The sequence below is a fragment of the Tinamus guttatus genome, unplaced genomic scaffold (assembly GCF_059628265.1).
Source record: "Tinamus guttatus ecotype Peru unplaced genomic scaffold, ASM5962826v1 Tinamus_guttatus_pri_ptg000032l, whole genome shotgun sequence".
NCBI lineage: Eukaryota > Metazoa > Chordata > Aves > Tinamiformes > Tinamidae > Tinamus > Tinamus guttatus.
This window is the reverse complement of record NW_028288566.1, coordinates 1,031,547-1,057,307: the sequence shown is the minus strand read 5'-3', so window position 1 is coordinate 1,057,307 and position 25,761 is coordinate 1,031,547. Positions and strand designations below refer to the sequence as shown.

The 25,761-nt window shown below is 46.7% G+C and overlaps 1 protein-coding gene across 6 annotated transcripts in view; it reads right to left on the bottom strand.

The window, feature by feature from the left end:
• ADGRB1 (adhesion G protein-coupled receptor B1) overlaps positions 1-25,761 on the bottom strand; it is a 257,067-nt gene that overhangs the window by 72,575 nt on the left and 158,731 nt on the right. For all 6 annotated transcript variants that reach the window (XM_088531233.1, XM_088531260.1, XM_088531226.1 and 3 more), the window contains exon 18: positions 5,523-5,667. In XM_088531233.1, coding sequence (XP_088387359.1) covers positions 5,523-5,667 — 145 coding nt within the window. The remainder of the gene's footprint in view (positions 1-5,522; positions 5,668-25,761) is intronic.

The following is a 25,761-nucleotide window of genomic DNA, read 5'->3' as shown; positions in this document are numbered from 1 at the left end:
TCATGGGTGAGAGCAGGAAGGGACAATTATCTGCTCAGCTGGGTTCTTTCTGCACCCACTCCATGCCAATAGTGCTTAGGAAGACACATAGAGTCTACACAGGGTTTTTCAAAAGGAGCATCCCCACTGAGCAAGGGAAAGACCAGCAGGTAGCGTGTGATTTGCAGCATCACAGCCTGCTCCTAAGGGCTGCCACAGACCCAGGGGAAAGGCAGACCTGAGCATTCACAGCAGCTGCTGCTGCTATGGAGGAATCTCAGGCAACACTCACACCATAACCCTCCCGAGATGCAGTACAGAGCTCTCTTGAGAAACGAAGTCTAGCTGGATTCTCCTTTCATCATTCCCATTTCAGTCTGTCCATATCAGAGGGGGTCCAGCAGTAGCAATATGAATGCTCAGGAAATTTTAGGAGCTTCCCACAATAACTTCCTGAGAGACACTCTGCGCGCAGCAGCAGCCCTGAGAGAGCTGGGTGATTGCAGGAAGAGGTGCCAAATACACAAATGCAGGAGGCTTGCACAAAATCTGCAACGCAAAATCCTGAATGTTTGCAGCTCGGCAATGTTCACCCTGGCATGGCTCTTGCTAAGTGAACAAGCGGAGGTGCCTAATGCTCTGTTAGGGAGATGACAGCACTTGGACCTGCTTGTAGAACTCTTCAGAGCCAGGGCAATGTACAACCACAGATGAACACAGCCTGGGATGTCACCTGGAAGGGTGCTGCAGCTGGGGAAACGGAAGCAGAAGGCAATGAAGTGATTAGCCCAAGGTCAAACAGAGTTTAATTTGCAGGCACAGGAACAGCTCTCAGCCCTGTGGTTTAGCCATCGCACCCAGATGCACTGCTCTAATAAATTGTTCATTAGAGCCTCTGTGGAAACTGCCAGGGCTTCGAGGCCTGAAGTAAGAGAGCCAGTAAAAACTGAGAACTTCCCTTCAGCAGAAAAAGTCCAACTTCAAGTCAAAGAGTTAAAGTTTCAGGAGACACTGAATTTCTATTACTGAAACATGCAAACCTGCAGTTTCATTACATGAAACTCCAAACCTGAGAAGTGACTGTTGTCAGGGTGTGCAAAATGCTTCATTCACTCATATTCCAAGCCTTAGGTAGTAAATGATCACAGAATATAAAAGTTAAATGCTAATCTCCAAATGAAGTGCTTCAGTCTTATCTGAGTGAATCACTGCTATCACTTGCCGTCAGAAATGTTGTCAGAACTGCTAACTTCTTACAAAACATTTTGATTCAATAAGATCAACATTTTCCAGCATTATGCTGGAAAACTTGGATCCACTCAGTCTGTGAGCGAGGCACTACGAACGGATTCTGGGACCTTAAAATAGCCTGTTTTGCATCTGTGTGCTTTTTCTGAAGCACACAGAACTCTCATAACACAGGGAAATCTTTTTACAAGGAAGATTTCCAAGATACAGCAAGATCACGTCAAACCTGCATGTCGATCTCCATCCTGCAGCCTATTTAGAGCAGCCTTTCCAAACTAGTCAAGATGTAAACTGAAAGTCTACAATTCGTGCTTTGTTATTTCCCCAGGGTAAAGAGCATGTTTTTCTTCTCTGCTGCACAGACAATGTTTGGATGTTTTCAGGAGGAAAAGTAAATGTTGTGAGTTGAGAAAGGAGCTCACAACATGTTGTCCCTTTAGGTAGGAAGCATATCAATACTTGTACTCACGCAAACATGGAACTAACAATGAACAAAGGCTCTTCCTTTTGCGTTGCAGCTACCTGGCATATCTTAGGGTGTGGGCATCTCACTCCTTACACACATCTACGTTGTCAGCACAGCTCTGTAGTTGGGTCTGCTACTTGCAAACAATACAGCCCACAAAAATACACAGGTGCAGCAAAGTCCTTCCAGCAAATCATCTGCATGTTGGTAAATGCAGTCCTGGAGAGAAGATATTCCAAAAATTCAGCATGGACAAAGCAAACTCAGCAACTATGCAGGCTTTTGCCACCAAGACCTTTCACCCTTCCCTAGCACAAACAGCAGAGCCCAAACTCCCTCAACTAATCAGTTTTTCTTCTGTGAATGAGGCTAGAAAGGTGGGCCTGAAGTCCCTGTGTGCAGTCTTACTACGGTCCTCAGTGCAGTACAAATTAAACTTTAAAGCTTAGTAGACTTCACAGAGGACAATCATGAGCTCGCAGGCAGAAGAGACAACAAGAGCCAAGCTCAAACAAGACAACCAAACAGTAAGAGGCTCCCCCGCAAATCCTCAGGCTCCAGCTCCCTTTCCTAACTATTGCTAGCAAATTGACAGGACTGTCAAGAAATATTTTAAAAATATCGTCACAAGACACTTAATCAGACTAAGCACAGTTTGGAAAGTTTGAGTCCAAATGCACTTTTGTGCAAACTACTTTTTTCCTTATCATCTCTCAGCCCTTTAGCATTACTACTACTGTTACACAGATGTAATCTACAGCATGTCAGTACTGTTGTCCTACGATGTTAGGTAGAGTATAAAACCAGAATGAAAAGAGACCACCTGCCCCCCCAAAACCTTATCTGTCCTCCTTCATTAAAGGGTATTTGGTCTTTAATGATAGTCAAGTACCACTCCTGCTGAAGCAGGAGGGAATCTAAGGGAATTCGGATGCGGAGAAAGAACAGGGGCAAACTCAAACTCCAGAATTTGTACTGGATCTGGACAGTTCCATCCCACCTTAGGGAACGCCTGTTTCCCAAACTGATTCCAAACACGGCACTTGCATGAGTGGCAGCCTCTGCTTCCTCTGAAAATATATGGAAAAGTGATCCCTTTGCTTCCACAGGAGCAACATCAGGGACCCAGCCTGGGAAACTGTCCCATGCACAGATGTAAAGCCCTTCGCATGTACAAATCAGCCAGCTGGGTAGCAATGACCCACACATCTCACAAGCCTTTTCAGGTCCATTTCGCTGCAAAGAAGCAGTGCCTATACTCAGGTTTCATATATTTCAAACTGCCAGGGCCAAAGACTCCAGAAGAGAGATTTCTAGCAATAAATAACATTAATGACACAAGCAGACAGAGCTTCCTGTCCCAAGAGCTCCAAAGGCACATGAAAAACTACACTATAAATGTCACCACCACAGACACCAACACTGATGAGGAGCCACTCGGGGGGAAGGCAGGCAGCATGGGCTTCCTCCCAGTGACACTCAGGAAACCAAGCCTGGACCTGGGTGAGAAATGCTCCTCAGCACCACAAACCCTTGGCTTTACTTAGCGGCAAACTCATGAAGTAGCTCCAGACCCCAAATTTCCATCAACCCTAGCCAGAGGACCTTGGTCTTATGCTCTTACCCCCAGTATGGGAAAAAAAAAAAAAAAAAAAAAAGAGTTCTGAAATCACGACCTGAACAGCAATCAGTGGAGCCAGGAAGAAGTATGGAGGAAATAATTTTAGACCTAAACCCAAAGGACCAGCTGAGAGGTTAGTTGCAGATATAATAAAACATGCCTGGGGGATATAAGCTGCATCCTCCTGCAGCCAAGTTCACTCTCAAATATGAAAATACTGCGCTGATCATAAAAGGCTTCCAACAACACAATTTCACCCAGGTAAGAGTTTAAACACCTATGTGGCATCTTTTTTCTGTTTTTCAGCTCCGTAGTTAAATATCAGCAAAAAACAAGCATAAAGATTTAGGCCTTGTTTTCAGGTACTTATGCTTTATCAACTAAAGGGTCCCTTCTCTATTCCCACAGTGCCTGGCTCTCTGTCCACCTGCAGAAGAAAATCAGCAGTAGACCTTCACCAACAGCTCAACTGTATGCCCAGGACAGCTCATTTCAAGCTCTCCCTTGTCAGTATTTCTGCAGAATTCAGAATTTACCAAAAATGGTCATCATAACTTCAGGAGCCAAAAGAAACAGTGGAGCAGGGACACCCCCGCCAACTTGACCATTTCCTCCTGAGCCCCCTCCAAGGCGGGACTTGCTCCTTGTCCTGCTTTCAAGCTCCCTTCACTCATCGCGTGCCTGCCAAGATCAGAAACCTGATGTGTCCTTCGAGGGGACCCGGAGTGCTGCTCTACCAGACTCCCGGGACTGTTTCAAAGTGGTTTTCGTGGCTGGGCCTGCACGGGGCCTAGGCAAACACAACCAACACTGTATCTTTAAAACCACTTCAGTGCAGATGTTGTTTCCATGGTAACTAGTGGACCAAATACATTAGTGTTTCTAATAATAAACCGAACCTTCATCTTGGAAAATGTGATTCCCCCCCGCTTCTTTTACCGTGGCCACCCTCCTTTCTTCCTTTCCCCTCCCCTTTTGCTGAATTAAGCCAGCATTTAACAAGCAAGGCATAATTAGTAAATAATTGGACGGGCCCCATAGCTCCCAGTGCCCAAGCAGATGGAGGAGCATCGCACGGAGCACAGCAGAGGCGGCGGGGGCCTTTGCTATACGAACGCGGGAGCTGTCCAGAAAAAGGATGAACTCCTTAAAAACACAAAAACAAAACAAAAGAAATCCAAATTAAAACAAAAAGAAGGAAGAGACAAGCCCCCTCCAACTGCCCTGGCACCAACTTTGGTGCCCTGGCATCCACTCCGTACTCTGAGTCAGGGTGTTAGCAGCTCCACGGCACCGGTAATTTCTAGGAATCCTTCACTTTTCCAGCAGCTCCATCCGAGCAACAGCACCGACTTCCTTCCTTTTTTTTTTTTTTTTTTTTTCTTTTTTTCTTTTTTTTTTTTCTTTTTGCACAAAGCTGCAGAAACTTCAGGGGTGCCCCTCCGACTCTTCCCTATCCCGTTAGCGCACGAGGTGCTTCTTCCCAAGTCCTGGAGCCACCAGAGAGGCTTGGAAAAGCCCCAGCTGCAGAAGCGCAGCCCGGGGGAGATGTTCACAAACGAGACACGTGCAGCAATTCGGCTGCCGGGACCCGAAAGCGGTTAAAGCGCCAGGATGTGCCAGTCCACCCCCCCATCACCATCATCATCGTTGTAGCTGTCGCGTTTTAGCGGCGTTCATATTCAAACACACAGCGCAGGGAAGGAGCAAGGGGGGTGTGCACCAAGCTGATGGGGAGCACCGATGCAGCAGCAACCCCAGTGCATCCCACGGTCCCACCTCCAGCGAGGACGGGGGTGGAAAATAGGGGTGGAAAAGAGGAAAAGGGCGGCAGCGAGGGGCACGGAGAAAAGAAAAGGCGCAGCAGGGGGTCCGGAGGAAGCGGGAAGGCATCCAGCTTTCACAGTGCCGGTGACATTTCAATGCAGCAGGGGCTTTTCCATGCCCGGCTGGGTTTGGGTTTTTTTTTTTTTTTTAGGTCACTGCCACAGTGCACGGAGGCCGCCATGCGTGGGGACCCACAGCCGTGCCCACCACTGGCCCCCAGTCTGAATGTCACGCGAAATAAAAATAAATAAATATTTTTTTTTAAAAAAAAAAAGGAGCTCTGTTTGGGTTTCTTTCTTCCCAAAATCCCAATAGCTTCTTTCTTGGCTTATATATATATATACAGACATATTTTTTTTGCATGTTATTGGCAGGACTTACCATGTCTGGGCTGAGCTGGGCTAAGATGGCGAAGGTGGCGAGTCTGTCACAGAGGCATTTAGTTCGGAAGGAGTCGAGCGGGACCGTTCGGCAGCCGCGCCAGGACCAGGCGCCGAGCGGCGAGGAGGAGGAGGAGGCGGAGGATCTGTGTTGGAAGGGAGGAAGGGGGTGGCGGAGCGCGGGGAGGGAAGAGGGGGAAGAGCAGAGCGGCACCGTGAGCCAAGGCAGCCGCGACGACAAGGGGATTCGCGGCCCCAGCCCACCCCGCGGCGTCGCCTGCCTCCCCCTCCTCGCTGTCATCCCCCCCTTTATTTATACATATATATATTTATATACATGTATATTTATAGCTGCCTCTCTGGGCTCGGCTGCCTCACGCGATGTCCGTCTCTACCCCCCACCCGGCCTGCCTTGTCCTCATGGCTCTGCACACCCTATAGACCCCCCTGCTCCCACAGACACCCTATACATCCCCTCATCACAGCCCTGTCCCCCCACACCCTATAGACCCACCCCGCTCCCAGACATCCCCCATATATCCCCTCCCACACAACCCTGTCCCCACATGCCCTATACACCCCTTATGCTCTCCATCCCCATGCCCCTCATATACCCTCTATGCCCTCCTGTCCCCACACTCCCCTCTATATCTGCTCCCACACACCCCCCTATAGACCCCCTTCTCACAGCCCTGTCCCCACATGCCCTATGGACCCCTATGCCCCCCATCCCCATGCCCCCTCTACGGTCCCCTCCCCCCCACAACCCCTAAATACCTCTATACACCCCCACACACACTCTCTATACCCCTCCACGCCCCCTATACACCTCCACCCCCCGCCCTGTCCCCACACACCCTATAGACCCCCCCATTCCCCCCCCACCCGCCATACCCCCCAACGGGGCAGCCCCCCCGCCTGCCCCTCCCCCGCTCAGCCCCGCCCCCCGCGCCCCCCCCCCCCCACAACGGTCGCCGCCATCGCGCCGCGCTAATCGCCTTTGGCCGGGGGAGGGAAAGGGGGAGAAGGGGAAGGAAAAGGGAAAGGGCAGGGAAAGGGAAAGTCCCTATCCACCCCCCCTCCACACACACACACCCAGAGATTCCCCAGCTGTTCTGCCCCCAGTCAAGAGCACGCAGGTCGTGTAGTTTGTGGGGGGTAAATAAGTACTAAAATGCAAAAGGCTGAGGAGAAGCCTCGTTCTTATAGAAGCTGGAGAAGGGTGGAAGGGCCACGCACCCTGTGCAGACACCTGAAGTGGTTAGTGAACAAGAGGGGCTTGGGCAGCGCTGCTGGCAGAGGGCTGAGGGAAGCTCCAGGGTGGAGCTGAGCGGCCCGGAGGTGCCCAGAGCTCCTGCTCTGTCTCCACGGGCAGGACACGCGTCCCAACCTCCTCCTGGCACCAGGGGACCAAGCCTGGACCCTCCAGCATGTCTGTGCTGTAGACAGTACACCCCTCCATGTTCCCTGGGCGTTCAGTGCTTCCCCTTGAGCTAAACCAAACATCCCTTTGAGCCTCCCAGGGTCGGGCATCATTCTTTGGTGTCTTTTATGAACCTTCTCCTATGCACATGTCCTTCTTGGAAAGGATCTTGTGATGCAGGGCCGATGCATCACGGTGGAGACCCTATCGCTTCTCCTACTTGTCCCATCCTACATATCCCATCCTCTACTTGTCCCATTTCTTTCCCGAAAAAACACATTAGTGGGTTTTGTTTGTTTAATCACTGTGATCAAGACAGAGACCTTATTTATGATGTCTATAAATACTAACAAATGCTTAGTCTCCGTCAACCAGTTATGCATTCTCATAAAAAGTATTAATTTAGCTTGACAGATCTGTTTGCCATAAGCTGATTGCTATTAATTCCTCTATTTTAATTAGTGTGCTATTATTCAATTATAACCATAATGTTACCCACAATCCTTTAATTTCTGGATCCCGTATCAGATGGTCTGTTATTGTGCCTAAGACAGATGTGAAGCTGACAGATCTAGAGCCGCGTTGCTCTGCTTGCAGACATGCTAGCATCTTTCCAAACTTTGGGAACATTTCCACTCTTCCCTTACTGAAGAGCAATGATCCGCAATTAGCCTTAGCCTTGCTTGCAGGATTGCCCTGACTTGTTTGTCTTAAAAATGTCTCACTTTACGAGATGATGTATAGCATGTGTTCTAGCTGCTTGTGTAATTAAAAGTATTTCATTATCATGGAATGTGGATTAAGTAACTGGGCTCTCTTCCAATTACAGAATATAGTCATTTATTGAAATTTCTGCGTTATGATAAATAAATCTGTCATTTCCATCTAGTAACAAACCAATAGCATTAGGATATAATTTGTTTTTAGTATACTCTAAATTTTCCCTTTTACTCACTTTAACAGTCCTAGACAATCAACTTTGTATATCTTTTATTTTTACTTACCTATTTCAAGCTCTTAATTTATACTGCTTACTATCAACTTACCCTTTGTTCCTATCTCTATAACAGCTTTTACTTTCTCTCTAAAGCAGACTTGTGCTTTGTTGATTGGCATATTTGTCTTTTTTGTTGTTGTTTTAGTGCTGTGGTCATCTTTTTCATTTATGGTTTTGCGGCTATCTGGAAAAACGCTCTTTAAAACACTCGTAATTATCATTAACTTTTTTTTTTTCTTTTTTTCTTTTTTCATTTAAACAGGCTTTTCCAATAGATAAAGCTTAAAGCCAGCATCCTTAAAGCATCAAATTTGGGTATATCGATGCACACCCCTACTTCCAAACAGTTTGGACTCTTCAAATGTATGGGTACGATTGCCTTAACATCCCCTTCAATCCTGAAACTCAGTTTTACTCATTTGCCATCTCCAGAATAGACTAGGACAGATCTGGACCATGCATCAGCAGAAGTAACCTTATCCAGAAACAGCAAGAAAAAAAGAAAAGCAAAAACAACAACAACAAAATGCCCAGAAGGCCTATGAGAACAGGAATCCCTGGAGAAGGTATCAGAAAACATGTAACACTCCTTAGATGATTAACTTCCTGGTCGCAAGCCCTCATGGAAGATAAGTAAGTTGACAGTGCAGTGATGAATGCAGAATTAGAGAAGATTAAAGTCTGTCCAGGACCAAAACTGCACTTGGCACATTCTGGTCCCCATTCCTAAGGCGTTCATACAGAGAGAGCACAGGGTGATATCTAGGTAAAAAATCCATTGTATAATAACCACCCTTTGCTCTTGTAAGACTTGGTCTGGTGCCCGCATATTTATCCTTTTGGATTCAAAGAAATCAATTGGATTTAAGCCATACGATTTTTATATTAAAAATGGCTATAAATCACAGAAAGGTCGGATGCTGTGGGACATGCTGAGTCAGAAACTTGCCCAGTGTAAATCATCTCTGAATAAGTCCACCCATGCCATTTGATAGAAAAAGAGAATGCAGCCCTCGTTATTGCTAACGATGATTAATTGATTATCAGGCTGCTCAGAATATTCAAATGCTGGGTGCTCCAAAGAAGGGGTAATGTCCACCCCCTCTAGTTTTAAGCTCCTCATAAGAACAGCTCTTTTATCTTTCTCTTCCTCTTAGGAAATCTCCTTAATTACCTCTTCTCACTACACTGCAATTCTGGTATATACACCTTAGGCTTATTGGAGATGCAAGATACTGCCCCAAAAGGGTCTATCGGATGGACCAAGAATTACCAGCAAGTGGCCCATGGCTCAGAAGCAGACTTAAAACCCTCGATCGTTTCATCACTGAATCTTGTCATGTAAAGATGGTTTCACTGGGATCTATTCAAGAAGATAATTAGAACTCTATGTAAAATGCCTTTATCATGGACCTAAAGCCTGCAGAAGAAAAAGGCACTTTAATAAGGAGGTCCTTTACGGGAGGCGATTGTGCACCTGTGTATACAGATTTCATCTGTGGATCAGCACTGACCCCTTATCTTTGCAGCGAAACCTTTGATTCTGCAGGAAAGTGCACCTGGTTTGTAATAGCAAACCCATGATTGCAGCCCAGCATCAGAGAGCTGGATTTAAGTTATTTGCAAATATTGAATTCAAGTACACTAATAGGGAAGGAGAATTAGTTTCAGACATTCTGAAGAGGGGAGGGAAGAAAGAAGAAGGGTTCTAAAGGGAAAACATGGGCAGAATATTAGAGAACAATGTAGTTAGACTGATTATGAGCCAGTTGAGGAATTGTAGAATTCCCCAAGCCAGATTGGTGCTGAAAACATTGCACTGATAGAGTTAGCAGGAAACCTGGGTAGTTATTCTCTTTCTAAGGTCTATGGTCAAATTTATCTCCAGTGTAATCCAAATGATGTTGCACAAGAAAATGTTTCACCATATGTTTGCAAAATGTCTATCAACATTATTTGGGCACTTGATGGGAATAAAAATAAAAAGGCAATTAAGCACAGCACTGTCTTGTAGATTTAAAGAGGAGCTAAGCCTATGCTTAAGGAGTATCTTAAATCGGAATGCTTTTCTGAATAAGGGTTTTCACAAATGAAGAACCTTTGTTGTGGCAACAGGCATGGATTTGAAAGAGGTTTTAAAACTGGAATATATCTGTAAAACTTAAATAATATAGACAATCTCTAGAAGTTTCTTTCAACCGCAACAAGTTTGTGGTTCTCTAATAATTCCAACTTCACATGCGGCATTTCCCCCCTTGCTAGCCTGGCAGGTAATGCAAGTGCTTGGCTTGGGTCCAGCTAGCAAATTGATTATTAATTTAGAGAACCAGAGATGAAGTCAAAGTTAATCCTTTTTGTGGGATTCCCAAAAGCAATTTTCATTTCCAGCCACAAGCTGCCCCAGAGCGCCTTTCAAACACTTTGGCTTTGCACAGTAGCCAGGGACACAAATGTGCAATCATTATCCTGCAGTGAGTGTGTCGTAGTTACAGTTTCTGCTGGAAATCAGGATTAGATTAAAAAAAGTGGATGGTTTCCAGGGAAAAGTAACATGAAAAGGTATGTACCTCTCCGAAAAAGATGGATTAAAATAAAAAGTATAAGTATCTTTGATTGGTTGCTGAAACGGACACAAGCAGTCTCATACCACATAGGTAAGGTCTGAAACAAACATTAAGCTAAGCATCATTTAAAATCAACTGTTAACACTCTGGATACTCAGAAAGTTTTTGAACACTGCCAGAGTGTAAGTTTAGGTTTTCCTAAGAAAACCTAAAAAAACCCTTTTTTTTTTTGATTGGAACATTTTTTTTTTTTTTTTTTTTTTTTTTAAATCAATGCCCCAGTTCAAGGCCAGGCTGAATTCTCATCTATGCTGGTGAAAATCCATCGAGGCATCACACACATCCAAGAAGTCACCCTAGGTTTTCTGGAGCAAAACATTTTCTAGACAAATCCTGCACTTCTGTGCCTCTGAGTTTAAAGGATTGCACCAGTTCGGTAGCATCAGTATTACCCTACCTAGTATAAAGCAGCAATCTGACTGAAAACAGAAGCTCTAACTGATACCTATTTATCCCGAACCAACTCATATCTATTTATCCAGAAAACTTATTTCAAAGAGATCGTGTCTCATCAACCTCTTTTAACTGGAAAGGAAACTGAGGCACCAAAAGGAGTCATGAAATGGATGCAGCCGCGTCCAAGCTTTTACATTATCACTCATTCTGTGTGGAAGTGCTCCAGCAGACAAAACCACAAATTGTATCTTTAAAGCCTATTTTATTTTCTTTCTATAGGAATCTAACTTAAACACCATGAAAAGTTTGACGTCCCATTTGAGAGCATAACAGCAAATTGCCTCCTGCCACAGTCCTGTCCACTGATGGGACAGAAGGTGTGATGGTCTCTATCTTAGGTGCCTGGTAACTGTTCCGACTGTGGCCCAAATTCAGATGATTTCAGTGAACTGAGAGGTTCTTCCTTTTCTTGGAAATGAGCCCTAGCAGATGGAGACTATGTGGCCACCGAGGAATAGACCACAGCATTAAATCTGTGCTCAGCTGCTGAGATCTCTCTGGCTCATGTCCTTATGAGCTTTCTTTGGCACTGATGCCCTTTTTCTCACCTCTACCCTGATAGAACAAACCTGGCACTGAACAAAACAATTCTCTACTGATAGGAAAGAATCGATAATCAGATTAGCAACTATTATTAAATTAGCTTTTTAAGAAAGAAAAAAAAAGCCTACCATTGATTCAGCTGGTTGGTGTAAGGAAAATTAAATCAGAGCAGGGATATTAACTTTTTTTCTTTTTTTCCTCCCTCAAAAGGCCCCAATTCCATGTAGTTTGGGCTGATTTACTTCATAATTGACACAAGCCAAACAAAGGCAAGAGTGATTTAAAAATAAATTAAGGAGCTATGGGAGATGAGGGACATTTGGGATCCTCTCCAGATTCTTTTGTTCTTGGGTGGAGGGGAGAAGGAAGAGAAAGTTGTGAAAAGGTTAAAAGCAAGGACTTCTCCCAGCTGTGAATTTGTAATCACGGCTAACTGAATTGAGTATTTTTGCAAGGGACAAGGTTACTTACTCTCTGCAAATTAGCCCTAGGGAAAAAAAAAAGAAAAAGAAATAGCCCATATGCAGCTTCTGAAGCCTTAATTAACATAAACAATGTTAAAACACACAAAGAAATACATTTTACCATTGAAATAAAGCATATGGCTGGCTAAATACCCGTAAGATTATCTGAAGATAATCTTTTCAGACACCATAAATACAGCTGAGGCTGAGCCGTAATGACTCTCATCAGAAGGCCACACCATCCCACCGGAGAGGAAACTTAGCACTTCCAAACGTCAGCAGCCTCTTAGGCTTTAGACTGCAGTTTAAAACCCAGAGCATGTGGCTGGTTATTAATGAGCCCTTTTTCTCTTTTCACCCCTGCTGCACAGCTCCTTAAGACGACCAGGAACATGGACGTGACCTCTCACAGGTGGAAATTGCACCAAGGTTTGGCTTGTTAAGCCCCTAAATAGTCCTTGACACATGCTTCTTTAAAGCAGAAGACCTCAAACCATTGTGGTGGGACATGGAAAAAGAGAAACAGAAAGCAGTACTGGTGTTCTTGGTCTTTAAAAGACAAGCAAAGATGAAGACACCCCTGCAAGGTGTCACAAAGTTCTGTATTGCAGAGGAAAACAATCCGGCAGCTCCTGCTAATCAGGCTTGGGAAGATATTCTTTCTTGACCCCATTTCTGGTGATTGCTTAATAAATAGCAGACCTAATCTCTTCTACCATATCACCGCCTTACTTGCACAAAACATCAGGAAATTGGCTTAAAGTATCATGAGGTTTTTTTTTATTTTTCATAGTATATTTGAAGTCTTTTTGTCTTGTGGATTTTCCTCTTTAAAAGGATGACATTTTCAGAGTGCTCCACAGAAGTGTATGATTAGAAAAAGAAAAGCCAACATCTCCCTATAATCCTGTGGCTTCATGGTTTTAAGTAAAAAGAAAAATCTCATATTTGGCTATAGTGCGCACCCTGGTATCATCAGGTCTGCTCACCTGCCAGTATTGCTGATGACCTTGGACTACTTTCCATAATAGATCAATGTTTCATCCCACCAAGGTTTTAGCCTCTGCCCTTAAATTGGCTATTGCTATCCAAAGCTAAAAGCACCATTACAGCATTTCTGAGATCACTCGGATGCCAAAAAAAAAAAAAAGAAAAAAAAGCCCTGGCCATACTTTCTAATCTTATTTTGAGGGCAACTTTGCCCCATTAGAGCTTTCCTATTACATCAGAGTATCAGAGCAATGACTTACTAGGAATCAGGATCATCTTAAAAGAAAGGTAAAAACAGGAGAAAGTTTCTGCTTTGCAAGTGGCCACAAAAATGCCCAGCTTGCCCTCTCATCTGTCACACAAGAGCTTTCTAGTTAAAATTTCTGCATTACGGTGAGAAGTCTGACTCTAATGTTAAAGACTTGTGGCTGGCTGTGCAGTGAGTCCCTCATGATGGGAAGAATCAGGCTGAATCACAGTCTGGACTCTACCCTTTTATTTAAAAAAATTATATGGCTCTGCAGCAGGCATTAACCAGTATATGATCAAGGCAATCTTCTTTCTCTGCCATCCACGACAGTCATCCCAAGATAATTTCCCAGTTCTTGGAGAGTTTCTTGCTGCACAGGAGCTGATACTCAGTGCACCACAGTGATAAATAGCAGCCTTGCTGTAAGTATTGAAAACATTTTAGGGAAAATCCTAGGGGGAACGGAGTGACTGAGTGCATTACCATAATACATCATTTACTGTGCTTGGATATCATGGCTCCTGGTCAGATCTCATTGGAAAGGAGGCTTGGGAAGAATGTGGAAAGGAGGCAGTAATTGCCTTTACTGAGAGTACCAGATGACAAAATTAATGCCAGACATGGCAGACAGCAAGCAACAAGCTGGAAATGCTTCCTTTGGCTGGCCAAGGATGTACAAATACACTCAGCTAAAGGCAGTGGGCAATACTAACAACTGGTGAGAGATATCTCACATCCTCCTCAGTGTACGGTCTGTCTGCTTTGGGAATGTCAGCATTTACATCCTGTTCCCAATCTCAGGATTTCCCTTGGTGTCTGCAAGGGAACCTGAAAGGACTGAGCACTTCCCCAAGCCCTTGCGCCAGGGCTTGGGAAGCAGAAGGATGTTTAGTTGGCATGGAGTGACAGACACAAGCATCGTCATGTGCCTGTTTGCATCGAGCTTGGGAAATCACAGGGCTTTGACTCTTTTAACAGCTGCTTGTCCAGCTGGGGATTTTGAATATTGCTTTGGCTGAACGGAAGGAGGAGGATGGAAGTGTGTTATTAGCTGTGAACAAAGAGTCTACACGTCCCGGCTTGGCTACAGATGCCCTGTCCCTTGCGGGCTGTTTGCTGCCTGCCCCTCTCCACAATGACCCTTACAATCTTTCCTCTCTCCCCAGGTTTTCGTGGCACAGATAGCAATGGAAACACCACTGCCTCTTGTCTACAGATACTCAGTGCTTTGTAGTCTGACCATCAGTGCTGCAAGATCCCTGTCCCAGCTTGAAGAGTACAAGAAGCCCTACAGCCAGGTCAGTTGGCTTTTTCACCACAAAAACACTAGCTTCAGGGTACACTGCTTCCCAGAAACCTAAATCGGAAAATTTTAATGGCTGAGTGCAGGGCTAGAGGATAGAGAGACAAAGAAAAATAAATCAGGCAGATGACAGAGGGGCTGGGAAGAGGAGGAGGTAGCAGACGGGTAAAGAAATTAAATCAAGAAGCCAAATTAAGGTGCTGCAGGCAAAGATGAAGATGCTAGATTAAAGATTAACTGTAACCAAGAAGAAGATGCAGCCCTTTAGGGGTAGAAATTACTTCAATGCATTTAGCAAAACCCACACAAATCTCCCAAGGGTGAAGTTGTCACAGATGCAACTGGACCATGGTTGCAGATACAACTGGAGCCAGGATCTTCTGGGTCACATCATGCTCCAGTGTTTCCAGTTGAGGAGGAGAACTAAAAAAAACAGAGCAAAGGCAATCACCCTAAATAAGGGGAAGTCTGTGTTGGCAAGACCCTCAAGGTGGGGGGGTCTCTCTGAGAACCATAGAATCATCATAGAATGCTTAAAGTTGGAAGGGACCTCTAGAGGTCATCTAGTCCAACCCCCCTGCACATGCAGGGTCACCTATAGCATGTGGCACAGGACTGTGTCCAAGCGGGTTTTGAAGATCTCCAGAGAAGGAGACTCCACAAGCTCTCTGGGCAGCCTGTTCCAGTGCTCTGTCACCCTCACTGTTAAGAAATTTTTCCTTAAGTTCCTGTGGAACTTTTGATGCTTCAGTTTCTGGCCATTTCCTCTAGTTCTGTTGGTGGCCACCAGTGAAAAGAGGCCAGCACCATCCTCCTCACTGCCTCCCTTCAGGTACTTATAGACACTGATTAGATCCCCTCTCAGCCTTCTCTTCTCCAGGCTGAACAGGCCCAGCTCCCTCAGTCTTTCCTCATAGGGCAGATGTTCCAGGCCCCTGATCATCCTCTTAGCCCTGCACTGGACTCTCTCCAGCAGCTCCACATCCCTCTTGCACTGTGGGGCCTCACCAGGGCTGAGTAGAGGGGCAGGATCACCTCCCTCAACCTGCTGGAGACGCTCTTCTTAATGCACCCCAGGATCTCATAGGCCTTCTTGACCACGAGGGCACACTGCTGCCTCATGGTCAACTTGTTGTCCACCATGACACCCAGGTCCCTCTCTGCAGAGCTGCTCTCCAGAAGGTCAATCCCCAGCATGTACAGGTGTCTGGGGTTATTTCTCCCCAGATGCAGGACCTTGCACTTGGCCTTGTTGAATTTCATAAGATTTCTCACTGCTCAGTTGTCCAGTCTGTCCAGGTCCCTCTGGATGGCAGCGCAGCCCTCTGGGGTATCAGCTACTCCTTCCAGTTTCACATCATCAGCAAACTTGCTGAGGCAGCACTCTGTCCTTTCATCCAGGTCATTGATGAATAAATTGAACAGGTCTGGACTGAGGACTGACCCCTGGGGGACACCACTAGCTACAGGCCTCTGACTGGTCTCTGCACCGCCGATCACCACCCTCTGAGCTCTGCCATCCAGCCAATTCCTAATCCACCTCACTGTCCACTCATCTATCCCACACTTCCAGAGCTTGCCCAGGAGGATGTTGTGAGGGACGGTGTCAAAAGCCTTGGTGAAGTCAAGATAGACGACATCCACTGCTCTCCCCTCATCTATCCAGCTGGTCATTCCATCATAGAAGACTATCACTTTAGTCAAACATGATTCCCCCTTGGTGAATCCATGCTGAAGGGCTTCACAGAATCACAGGATGGTTGAGGTTGGAAGGGACCTCTAGAGATCATCTAGTCCAACCCCCCTACTCCAGCAGGGACACCTAGAGCACGTGGAAGAGGGTGGCCTCCAGGCGGGTTTGGTAGATCTCCAAAGAAGGAGTATCCACAACCTCTCTGGGCTTGGCGCTGTATAAACTAATGTTGATGGTATCTGGAAATAATTCTGGATCTACAAGTGCTGCATTTCCTATACTTTCCCAAACAAATCTAATGGCCAGGAGCTGTAGATGGCTCCTCAAACACACTCCTGCTCATCAGTCTCAGGTCTCCTCTCTGTACATCACAGCTACTGTATAAGCTCAGGCTGGAGAAAGAAAAAAGCAAGTATAAGGTAGGATGTACTTGAGGTGGAAGTGCACATTTTACACGTGCGTCTTTGTCGCTGAAGGCAAGAGAGCTCAGCAAGGTGAAACATCCCCATCAAACCGTGAGCAGGTAGAGCAGACCTCCCTTCAGCTCGGCCCTGGGGCTTTTCCCAGCACAGCACATGGAGCATTTGCACCGTTTCACATCTCTGCTCTGGGATTGCCAGGAGAAAGGTCATTTATGCTTTGCCACCTCCTTCTCACATAAGTAACTCACATTTTGCAGCAGGGCATCTCAGAACTCGTTTCTGTAGGAACAAGAATGGGGCTGGAAGAAGTGGGAAAGGTGATGGGGTTAACATTTTAAAAGCCCTGAAGCACTTTTTTTGTGCTCTTTCAAACGTACTAATAAGGCAGTACAGGGTCATTAATGACTGCACAGAGCACAATAATAGCAGGTTACTCCCAGCTGTGCTAGCCTGTCTTACAATCCAACCCTGCTCCTTGGTTAGGCAGAGGATCGACTTTATTCCTACTCATCCCTTGATCAAAAACTCCAGGAGACCCAAAACCTTTGTGTGGACCCTCTTCAAGCCTACGGTTGTACTTCAGTGAGCTCCAAATCAGGTCCGGAGAGTGATTAGGAGTTCAAAGAGCCGTGTGATAGCAAGAGGCATGCACGCACTCCTGCACGTGCGGAAGCTGTTCTGCAGAGCGTGAGGTTAAACCAGCACGAGTTCAGCTCGCTGCTCTTTTTCTTTCTCATCTCTCACCAGTGCATTTTTTTGCTGCAAGGGCTCTTTTCTCTCTCTTTGGCCTCCTTTTTTCCGGCACTCTGCAAAATGAGGCTGAACAACCGAGAGAACCTGCACTGAACGGGCCTTTGGATGCAGACATGGAGCGTGTCCCTTGCTCCCAACTCGAATTTCGGAAAGCAGCATGTGCCATTTTCCTGAAGGTCATTTGGATCTCGGTTCAGGGAAGCTGCATCACTGCTCTCTGTTCTTTCCCATCATTATTCTGTGTACACAGCTGCTATAGATGTCCTGCCACATCATGTTAATTTGTTATTGAGGGGATGGGGGGGGGGCAAGGAAATGTAAAGCAAAACACTAAAGCCCACCCTGGCAGCACTGGTGGGATTGCTGACTTGACTTAGGCAGGTGTATGAAAGAATCTAACGGAGGATTTGCTTTGGATTTACACTCACAGAAGAGGGAGGAAACCTCTGGGAAATAAAGGTAATTTAATGCAGTGAGGGGGCTGGCACATTAGTGGCTAAATAAATGCTAATAAATAAATGCCAATCTTTAGGATTGCACTACCCCCATCTCATGGAACACCCTGTTCCCGACTCTCCTGGGTGCTGATCAGATGATTTCACACCAGGGGGTCGATGTAAACAGCCCCGCAGTGGGCAAGACCCAGATCAATCAGTGAAAGGGGGCGAGATCCTGCAGCGGGAACGTGGCAGTGAGTACAGAGCTGCCTGGATTCATGAAATCTCTCCCACTCCTAGGAACAGGATGTTGTCACAGTTTTGCATGCATGACAGTGGCATGAAGTTGCAGGGATGTGGAAAGATGCAGACGATGAAGCTCGGGATCATATCTGAGCTATGGAGCAGAGGAGCAAGCCCAGTGGGTCTGTTTTACATTATCTTCGTGACTCTCCTCATATCTGCTCCGATGCCTTTTCACCAGCAGATCCCATTGGGAGCAAAGGCCTGCCCACGTGGCAAACGGAGCACCTAAAACCCTTGCAAAGACCAGGAAAAGGAGCGGGTGCTGAGCAGAGCAGCCTGGATCTGCTTGTGCTTTTCTCAGGAAAGCAGGTCACGGGGGAGGAGGGGCAGTCGCTTCCCAGCTTTGCAGCTGAAAATGTATTTAACCAAAGCTACGCTGGCCACTGAGCACTCTGCCAGCTCCTGGAACTCACGCAAAGAGGGATTGCTATCAAAGCCTTTTAAAATCACTTTCTGCTAATGAAAATGGCTTTCGGAGATGCAGGCTGCTGGAAACCTCTCTCCTCCCAGCAACGTTCCTCCGTTAAGCTCTTCCCTCCCACTCCCCCATCCTGCCTGGTCACCGCACATCTGGGTGGCACAAAGGGCATAGCGCTGTCCAAGAAACCCAGAGAGTGGATTTTATTTCTCACCAACAGCAACACCCCTATCCCCAACTGGCCAGCACATCCAAATTGGACAGATGTCGCAGCGTCTGTGCAAACTTCCACTGAACTGTCAGCTGTATTTCATGCGTTGATGCTAAGCTGTGTTACGCCGGCGGGCTTTGGAGTTTCTCAAAGAGAATCCACCCGACAGGGAGTTTCCTACTTTCCACTTAGTACAAGGACGTGGAAATACTCCGCAGCTAATTAAATACGTGCCAATTACAAGGCAGCACAAAAGATGTCTGTGCTGGCTAAAGCAGTTTATACCAAGGAAATGCCTCTGCTGTCCTGTTGTCAGGCAGCAGCCTTGAGAAAGGCCTTTTTTTGCAGAAATTGCCACTTGCAGCAGAAGACACAGTCCCAGGTGTGAAGTGTCCTTTTTTTCCCTGTCAATCTCTCCACCCCCAGCTGCCCAGCTATACATTCCTAAGGTGCACCTATGCCCGTGCCAAACCCATCTGTCACCGCCTTCCCCAATGCCTTTCCCCTTGGCAGATGGAGCGCTCAAGTCCTGCTTCTGCTCCTGCAGACCTGTGCAGATACCCTGGGCTCAGTTTCCACTCTGCAACGTCCTTGCAGGGTGCAAACCAGCTCCTGCTGGGCAGAGACACTGATTTGTGAGGCTCAGCCTGCCACAGAGACAACATGGAGCAGGATTTGCCTCTACTTCCCAGGCTGGGAGGCTTAGAAGTAGTTTTTAATTTTTTCTTACTGTGATTCCCATTGCAAACTCAGGTACTTAACCAGATGATACCCACTTTTTTAAGGCTTTTGGGAGGCAAGGAACATGGGATGAAACTAGCTCATATCAGGACATAATGCAGGATCTGAGCAGGAAGTTTTTATGCTCAACTCAGCAGAACTGCACACTGCAAGAGTGATGTCTCCTGCAGCAAAGTCTGCATCTGAAACCAGAAATCTCAATAGCAGCCAGGACTTGCAAAGGGAAGAATGAGGGGGATTTCTATTGTTGCAGCTCTCTCCATCCCACCTAGGAAAATAGGGAGAGAGGAGACTCCAGAGGAGAGAAGCAAATGACCTTCAGCAACAGCAGTAGGAATTACTCAGCTTTTCTCAAAGAACTGCTTGAATTTTGCAGAGAGGGAATTTTATGGACCCATAGGAGAAGGAGAACCAAGTGGGGAGAGAGGGTCTGGAGATCAAAGGCTGTCCAAGCACACATGCGTGTGTGTGGAGGTATTTAGGTGTTCAGATCACTTAGTTTCACACTCAGGGATTCCTGCCTGGAAAAGGATTGGTGAGCACTGTGTTAATGTGTGTGCTGGTATAGGAATGCTGAATTATCCCGACTCAGATGCCACCACCAGCACTGCTGGTTACTTCATCCAGGTCTTTCACCTACCAGAGAGTGGACAAATGGACAAGAAGTAAAGGGATGAAGCTACTTGCCCCCAGCCTTCTCCTGCCTAAGGGCAACAGAACTGAGCAGGAAAGCAACAGTGGATGTGACATCTCATATTCTGTCCACCTCTTTGTTCTTTCTCTCTTTCCTGAGAGGACAAAAGATGTCGGACTGAAGAAACACCTCTGCTGAACTGGGGGCTCCCTGGCCACATCTCCAGCTATTTTTCCTGGGAGGACAAGCCAGGAGAACAAAAGTGCTCCTCGCACATCTGCGTTCAGGGGACCTGAGAGCAGGTCCCTGTGAGGCTTCCAACTCAGAGCAGCAGAAATGTTCCAAGAATTACTGTCAGTTTGGATGTATTTTTAAACCATCTTAACCATGAAAGGCTTGAAAACAAAATTATGTTTGTCATTTGACTGACAATGCTTTTTTTTCCCCCTGCTTTTTAGATTCACCAAAACTCTCCTAAAAGATTAATCTGGGTAAACACAAGTGTTAAAGAAACTTCAGAACTGTAAGTGACCTAGAAAAGGAGTTCTTTGCTCAGCTCCAGCTGCAATAACAACACATTGAAGGCTGTGAAAAACTGAGGTACTACAGTAATGGGACTAGTGTAAGTCCTGTTTCATGGGCTGCGGCAGTGGCTCTTTAGCACTGCTGAAGATGTAGCAAGCAGGACAATCTCAGCTCCCTTCCAGATCCCAGGGGCAACTGACAGAGATGGCAATTAGCAAAAGCATCTTTTGCACATGTAAACTGAATGAATTAAATGGAAATGGCCTGGGGAACAAGTAGGGAGGAGAAATGCCTAACACCACAATTTCCAACAAGCACTTCTGAGGCTCCAATGCCTAAGCAGAGCAAAATGCAGCGTGTTACAAGTGTGTTTGCCGGGTAAATGTCTTTTTATATCAGTGTGTAAAAAAAATAGCTATTTTCCCACATTGCTCTCTGCCGATGGCAAAGGGGTAACTCCAGGTGTATACCAATGTGCTGAAGTCATTCAGCCTTTGGGGCTAAATTGAATTAATCAAATATAGTAATCCTGAAGACATGCTGAGGGGATGTGCCTCAACATAATCTTCACACTATTCCTAAGAGAGGCACAAACCTCTAGTGATGGAGCTCCAGCATGTCATCTCCGTCCTGTTAAGTTAATGCCAGTTCTGAGCACTGGAGCTCCAAAGGACACTTTTCTCTTAAGGCAGCCTAAATTTTAGGCATTCACATTGCAGTACTCTGCCTGGCTCCTGCTCTGAGCCCTATCATTACCAATAACTAAAGAGCAGCCCCATGTGTTGCCCCAGACAAGTACTACCGTTCCCCCAGCATCTGGGAATGGTTCCAGAAGGCAGCACAGGATGGGAATTATGCCCAAGAGGCTGTGTGTAAAGAAATGCTTGTCTGGGAGAAGAACCTAGACGTGTGTGAGCTCTGCTGTGCCTGTTGCCTTCGGAGCATGAGGATGGGCTGTACCCATTTATCTCTAGGAGGCTTGTACGTTGCCAATATGACCTGCTTATCTGGCTACCTGGCCCTTTGATCTGCAACCCTTGAACCCAACATGTCCAGGCACTAGAAAGGCAGTGGTTGAAGCACTGGACACCAACTACCTGATAATCTACTTGAAAGGGTGTCTGGTTTAAAAGCGATCCATTGGGTGACCCTAAATGAATGGCACAGACCATCTCTCATCACGCTGCCATCAGTAATGCACCTTGTGAGCCAGTGAAGCAAACTGTGAGCATCTCAGGGGATGCTCAGGAGCTGTGGACCCTGGTGCACATACAGCTAGAGGTCTTCCTACTGTCCATAGCCCCTAATATATCAGTGGACCTTTCATTTGTGCCCATATGGAACATGGAAAGTCACATATGCCTCAGCTCAGCATAGTGGTAAGAGAGGACTTTGAACCAGAAAATGTGAGCTCTTTCTCAGCTCTGCTCTCTACTGGTGACAGTGGATAATTCACTCCCTTGGTTTCTCCTTTCTCTTATGTAAATGACAACTGTCAGTTTTGGGAACAGGCAATAATTCATTATCGTAATTGTGAGATTTTTCTTTAACGTTGTTACCATCCCCTTGGCTGCTTGGTTGGTAGATTGGACACTTCAGTTGTTAGAAATCACAGAACCAATGTTCCTACCCATTTTACTGCCTGCCATCCACATCACCAAGAAAGACTATATTCAAACCTCCATAATTCACCCTAGGAAGATCTAGGCTCTTACTGGATCAGACTTAGGTCCTCCCTGGAAGGCACCAGGCTGCAGTGAAGGGTGATTTTTGCCCCTGTCTGTCCATCAGAGAAAAGCACCCTGGCCAGATTTACTGTCACACCAATATCGTACATGTGCATTAAGCCACCTTGAGAGTCAGCTCTGGCCTAAAGCAGAGGGCAGCTCGGGAAGATTAATATGCATCTTCCAAAGGGTCATTATTGTAATTGAATCAAAGTATTTGCAAAGCACTGGAAAGAGCCTTGACAAGTTTGAAAATCATTACATGCCGTGCTACCTCCCAGTGCCCTTAATGGAGCCTTCCAGCCTTGCTGTGTCAGTTATTTTTCTTCCTGCAGCTCCTGACAGAGGATTAAAGTGAATTCCAATAAATCCACTGGTCGGGGTGAAGACGATCTGCCCTTTCACCACCTAGTGTTCATCCTCTGTGTCATGGGGTGGGCAGCTGTGCCCAAGGGCTTCCAAGAGAGCCAAATCCACCTGCCCTATGGGTTTAGGTGCCTGTGCAACTCTTGCCCTTGGCCGCGGTTTGTAATGCGCCCTGAGCCCACCTAGCGCTAGACCCCATGGCAAAGCCTTGAATTAACCATCCCTCATGCAACAACCGGGACATGGCAGGCAGAACTGGTAAGGTGTGAGTTTCTCTCATGTGGGTGACAAATTCTATCACTGAGCTCACACATTCAGAAAGTTGTTTCACAGCAATAAACAATAATACGTCTTGTGCTATTTATAATCACTTAAATGGAGCTCCTCATTCCTAGATTTCAAGGTATTTGCAAGAGTTGCCTGACATTACTGTTATTGTTGCAGACTTGGGGGAAACTGAGGCCCAAGGGTTACACTGATCTGCACAGACAGTGAGTTTGCCATTGGGTGAAATCTGTATCCCCAGCAGAATCTCCTTTTTTCCCTGTTATGTTTTAGCGTCATTCTGTCCTGCTCACCGTTACTCAAGGAGATGTACACACAAACCCACCTCTGCACCCTGACCACTTCCTTTGGCCATCACTTGAGCAAGAACTCTGCAGGGCAGCAGGCAACAGCGGGGGAAGTACTGACACCCTTTAAGATCCCCACTGCAGGGTCTGCCCTCTGGAATAGGCAGTGTTGCCCCTTTGTGGCTAATTACAAAGCAAATAAGAAAAGGAATGCCAAATTCAGGATGATTTCCTTTAGGATGTGACTTGTCCAAGCATCACCTAGTGCTGAAGTCCCTGGTGGTTGCCAGGGTTCTGGCCATGCAAACCCTGAGACACTCGTGGCCATGTCACACCTGCCCCGTGTCATGCACTGACTGCTCTGCAGCCGTCAGCTTCCAGCAAAGCCAAACAGTCCTGCAGAGGCTGCAGATTCGATCTTCTCGTGATGCTGTTAGGATCTGCAGGCTGTGAGACAGCACTGCTTGGGAGGTCCTGCTCTGGATCCAGGTGGGTTTCTTTGCTCTCATAAAAGGAGAAGCAAATCAAGCAAGTGAAAGAGAGCAACTCTTTGCAAATACTACCCACTTTGCTCTGAGTTTGCACAAGGAGGATTTACACATGAAGGTATCGGATATCTCCTCTATATACCTGAGCCTGCCTCAAAGTTGCATCAAAGCAACCTGAGCCTCCCTCAGAGTTGCATCAAAGCTGCTCCCTCCCAGCTGTTGAGTCATTGGCGTTAGAGCATACCAGGGAAGGGCTTCAGGTTTCCCCAGTGCCCTTTTCTTCCACGCTGAAAAGCCTAGAGCTGTGAATCAGAGCGCTCTGCCAACACAGGCAGTTGCCTATGCTGTGTTATTGCATTCCCAGCGCACACAAGATGCCACGCAGACAAAAACGGGTGAAACGCAGCAGCAACGCACCAGATAACAGGCGGGGGGTCCCTCTCCCCACACGCACAAAGGTGACTTGCAGCTAGACCCAGAGCCACTCAGCAAGCCTGGCATGGTCCATGGAAGTGGCCACAGACAGGCATGTGGCTGCTACCCTCGTCACCTCCCCTCCGCAAAGGGAACAAGAGAAAAGGGCAGCGTGGCCTCAGAGCAGGCAGCTGTAAAGAAGGGGAGCATGCAGGGACACAGGCAAAGCACACAAACGCATATATACAAATACTGCCTTGCGTTTGCAGAGAGCTGCAAATAAGCACATTTGCACATGAAAACGCACCTGCACATGTCCACACTCACATACACACGCCAGACCCTCTTCTTCCAATATTCACACAACCGCTACGCATCCTTGCACGCATTTTGCACCAGACCATACAGGGAAGCTAAAACTGCAAGAACCAGAGGTGGGACTTCATATCACTGCATTAACCCCACTGTGGCTATGCTCATTTGGGGCCAAAGGAGGGCTCCAGGGGCCAGGGTTCGGTCTGTCTGGGCACGCTTTGGAAGTGAAGTCAGATAGCCTGATTTAGGGGGTCTTTCAGCTAGGCTTAACACAGTGGGAGTAATTCACACAGGCATCGGTTCAGATTAATCTCCCCACGTGCCCCCGTGTAGGCAAGCTGGGAATCACCACGCTGCCTCCTCCCCATCCCCGCAGCCCATCCGCACCGTCAGCCAGGAGAGGCAGCATTTGAGGATGGAGCTAAAAAGAAACCACGATGAAGGTGTTTGCTAGGGGCAGCTGAGCTGGAATTTGGGTCCTGGCAAACCTCTGTGCCTCGGCTGCCTGTATGTAATGTGCTATGCATAGGTGCAAGGAGGAGAGAAGTGCATTGATTTCTCAGAGGCCCCGGTGCTGCAGTGAGTCTCCTTTCCCTCTTGCTCAGAGGAATTTTTCTGTTCTTGTCAGAATAGCCAGACCATGTTACCTCTCGATCTACAGCCCTGGCAATGACAGTGATGCACTAACTGATGTGCAAAAGCAAAGGGAAGCAGTTTCCTAACTTTAGAAAAAAAAAAAAAAAGCTTTCCAGATAAGGTGAATCAAACTGATGTGATGAGCAGAAAATATTTATAGGATCCTATAGGTGTGATCCCTCCTCCATGACAGAGTAACCACCAGTCCTGGCACTGCAGTAAAGCACAGGGGAGAGAAATTCCTGCCTTTCCTCAAACTATCAGGTTTTCTACAGTTAGAGTAAAGCCCCTGCAGCGTATGTCCTGTCCTTCTCCTTGAGCTGCCTTGGCACATGCATCAGTGCATGACTTTCTCTTAATCACATAAGACATGCAGTCAGGAATTTGGGCAGCTTGGGACTGTGTAGATTAGAAACTGGACATCCCACCCTGAAAATAGGAATTTCAGACAAAGCAGTTGCACCTGCAGAACCCGGGGAACTGCTGCAACATAAATTGCTCCCAAAAGTACAGTTATCCTCGGGGAAAACGC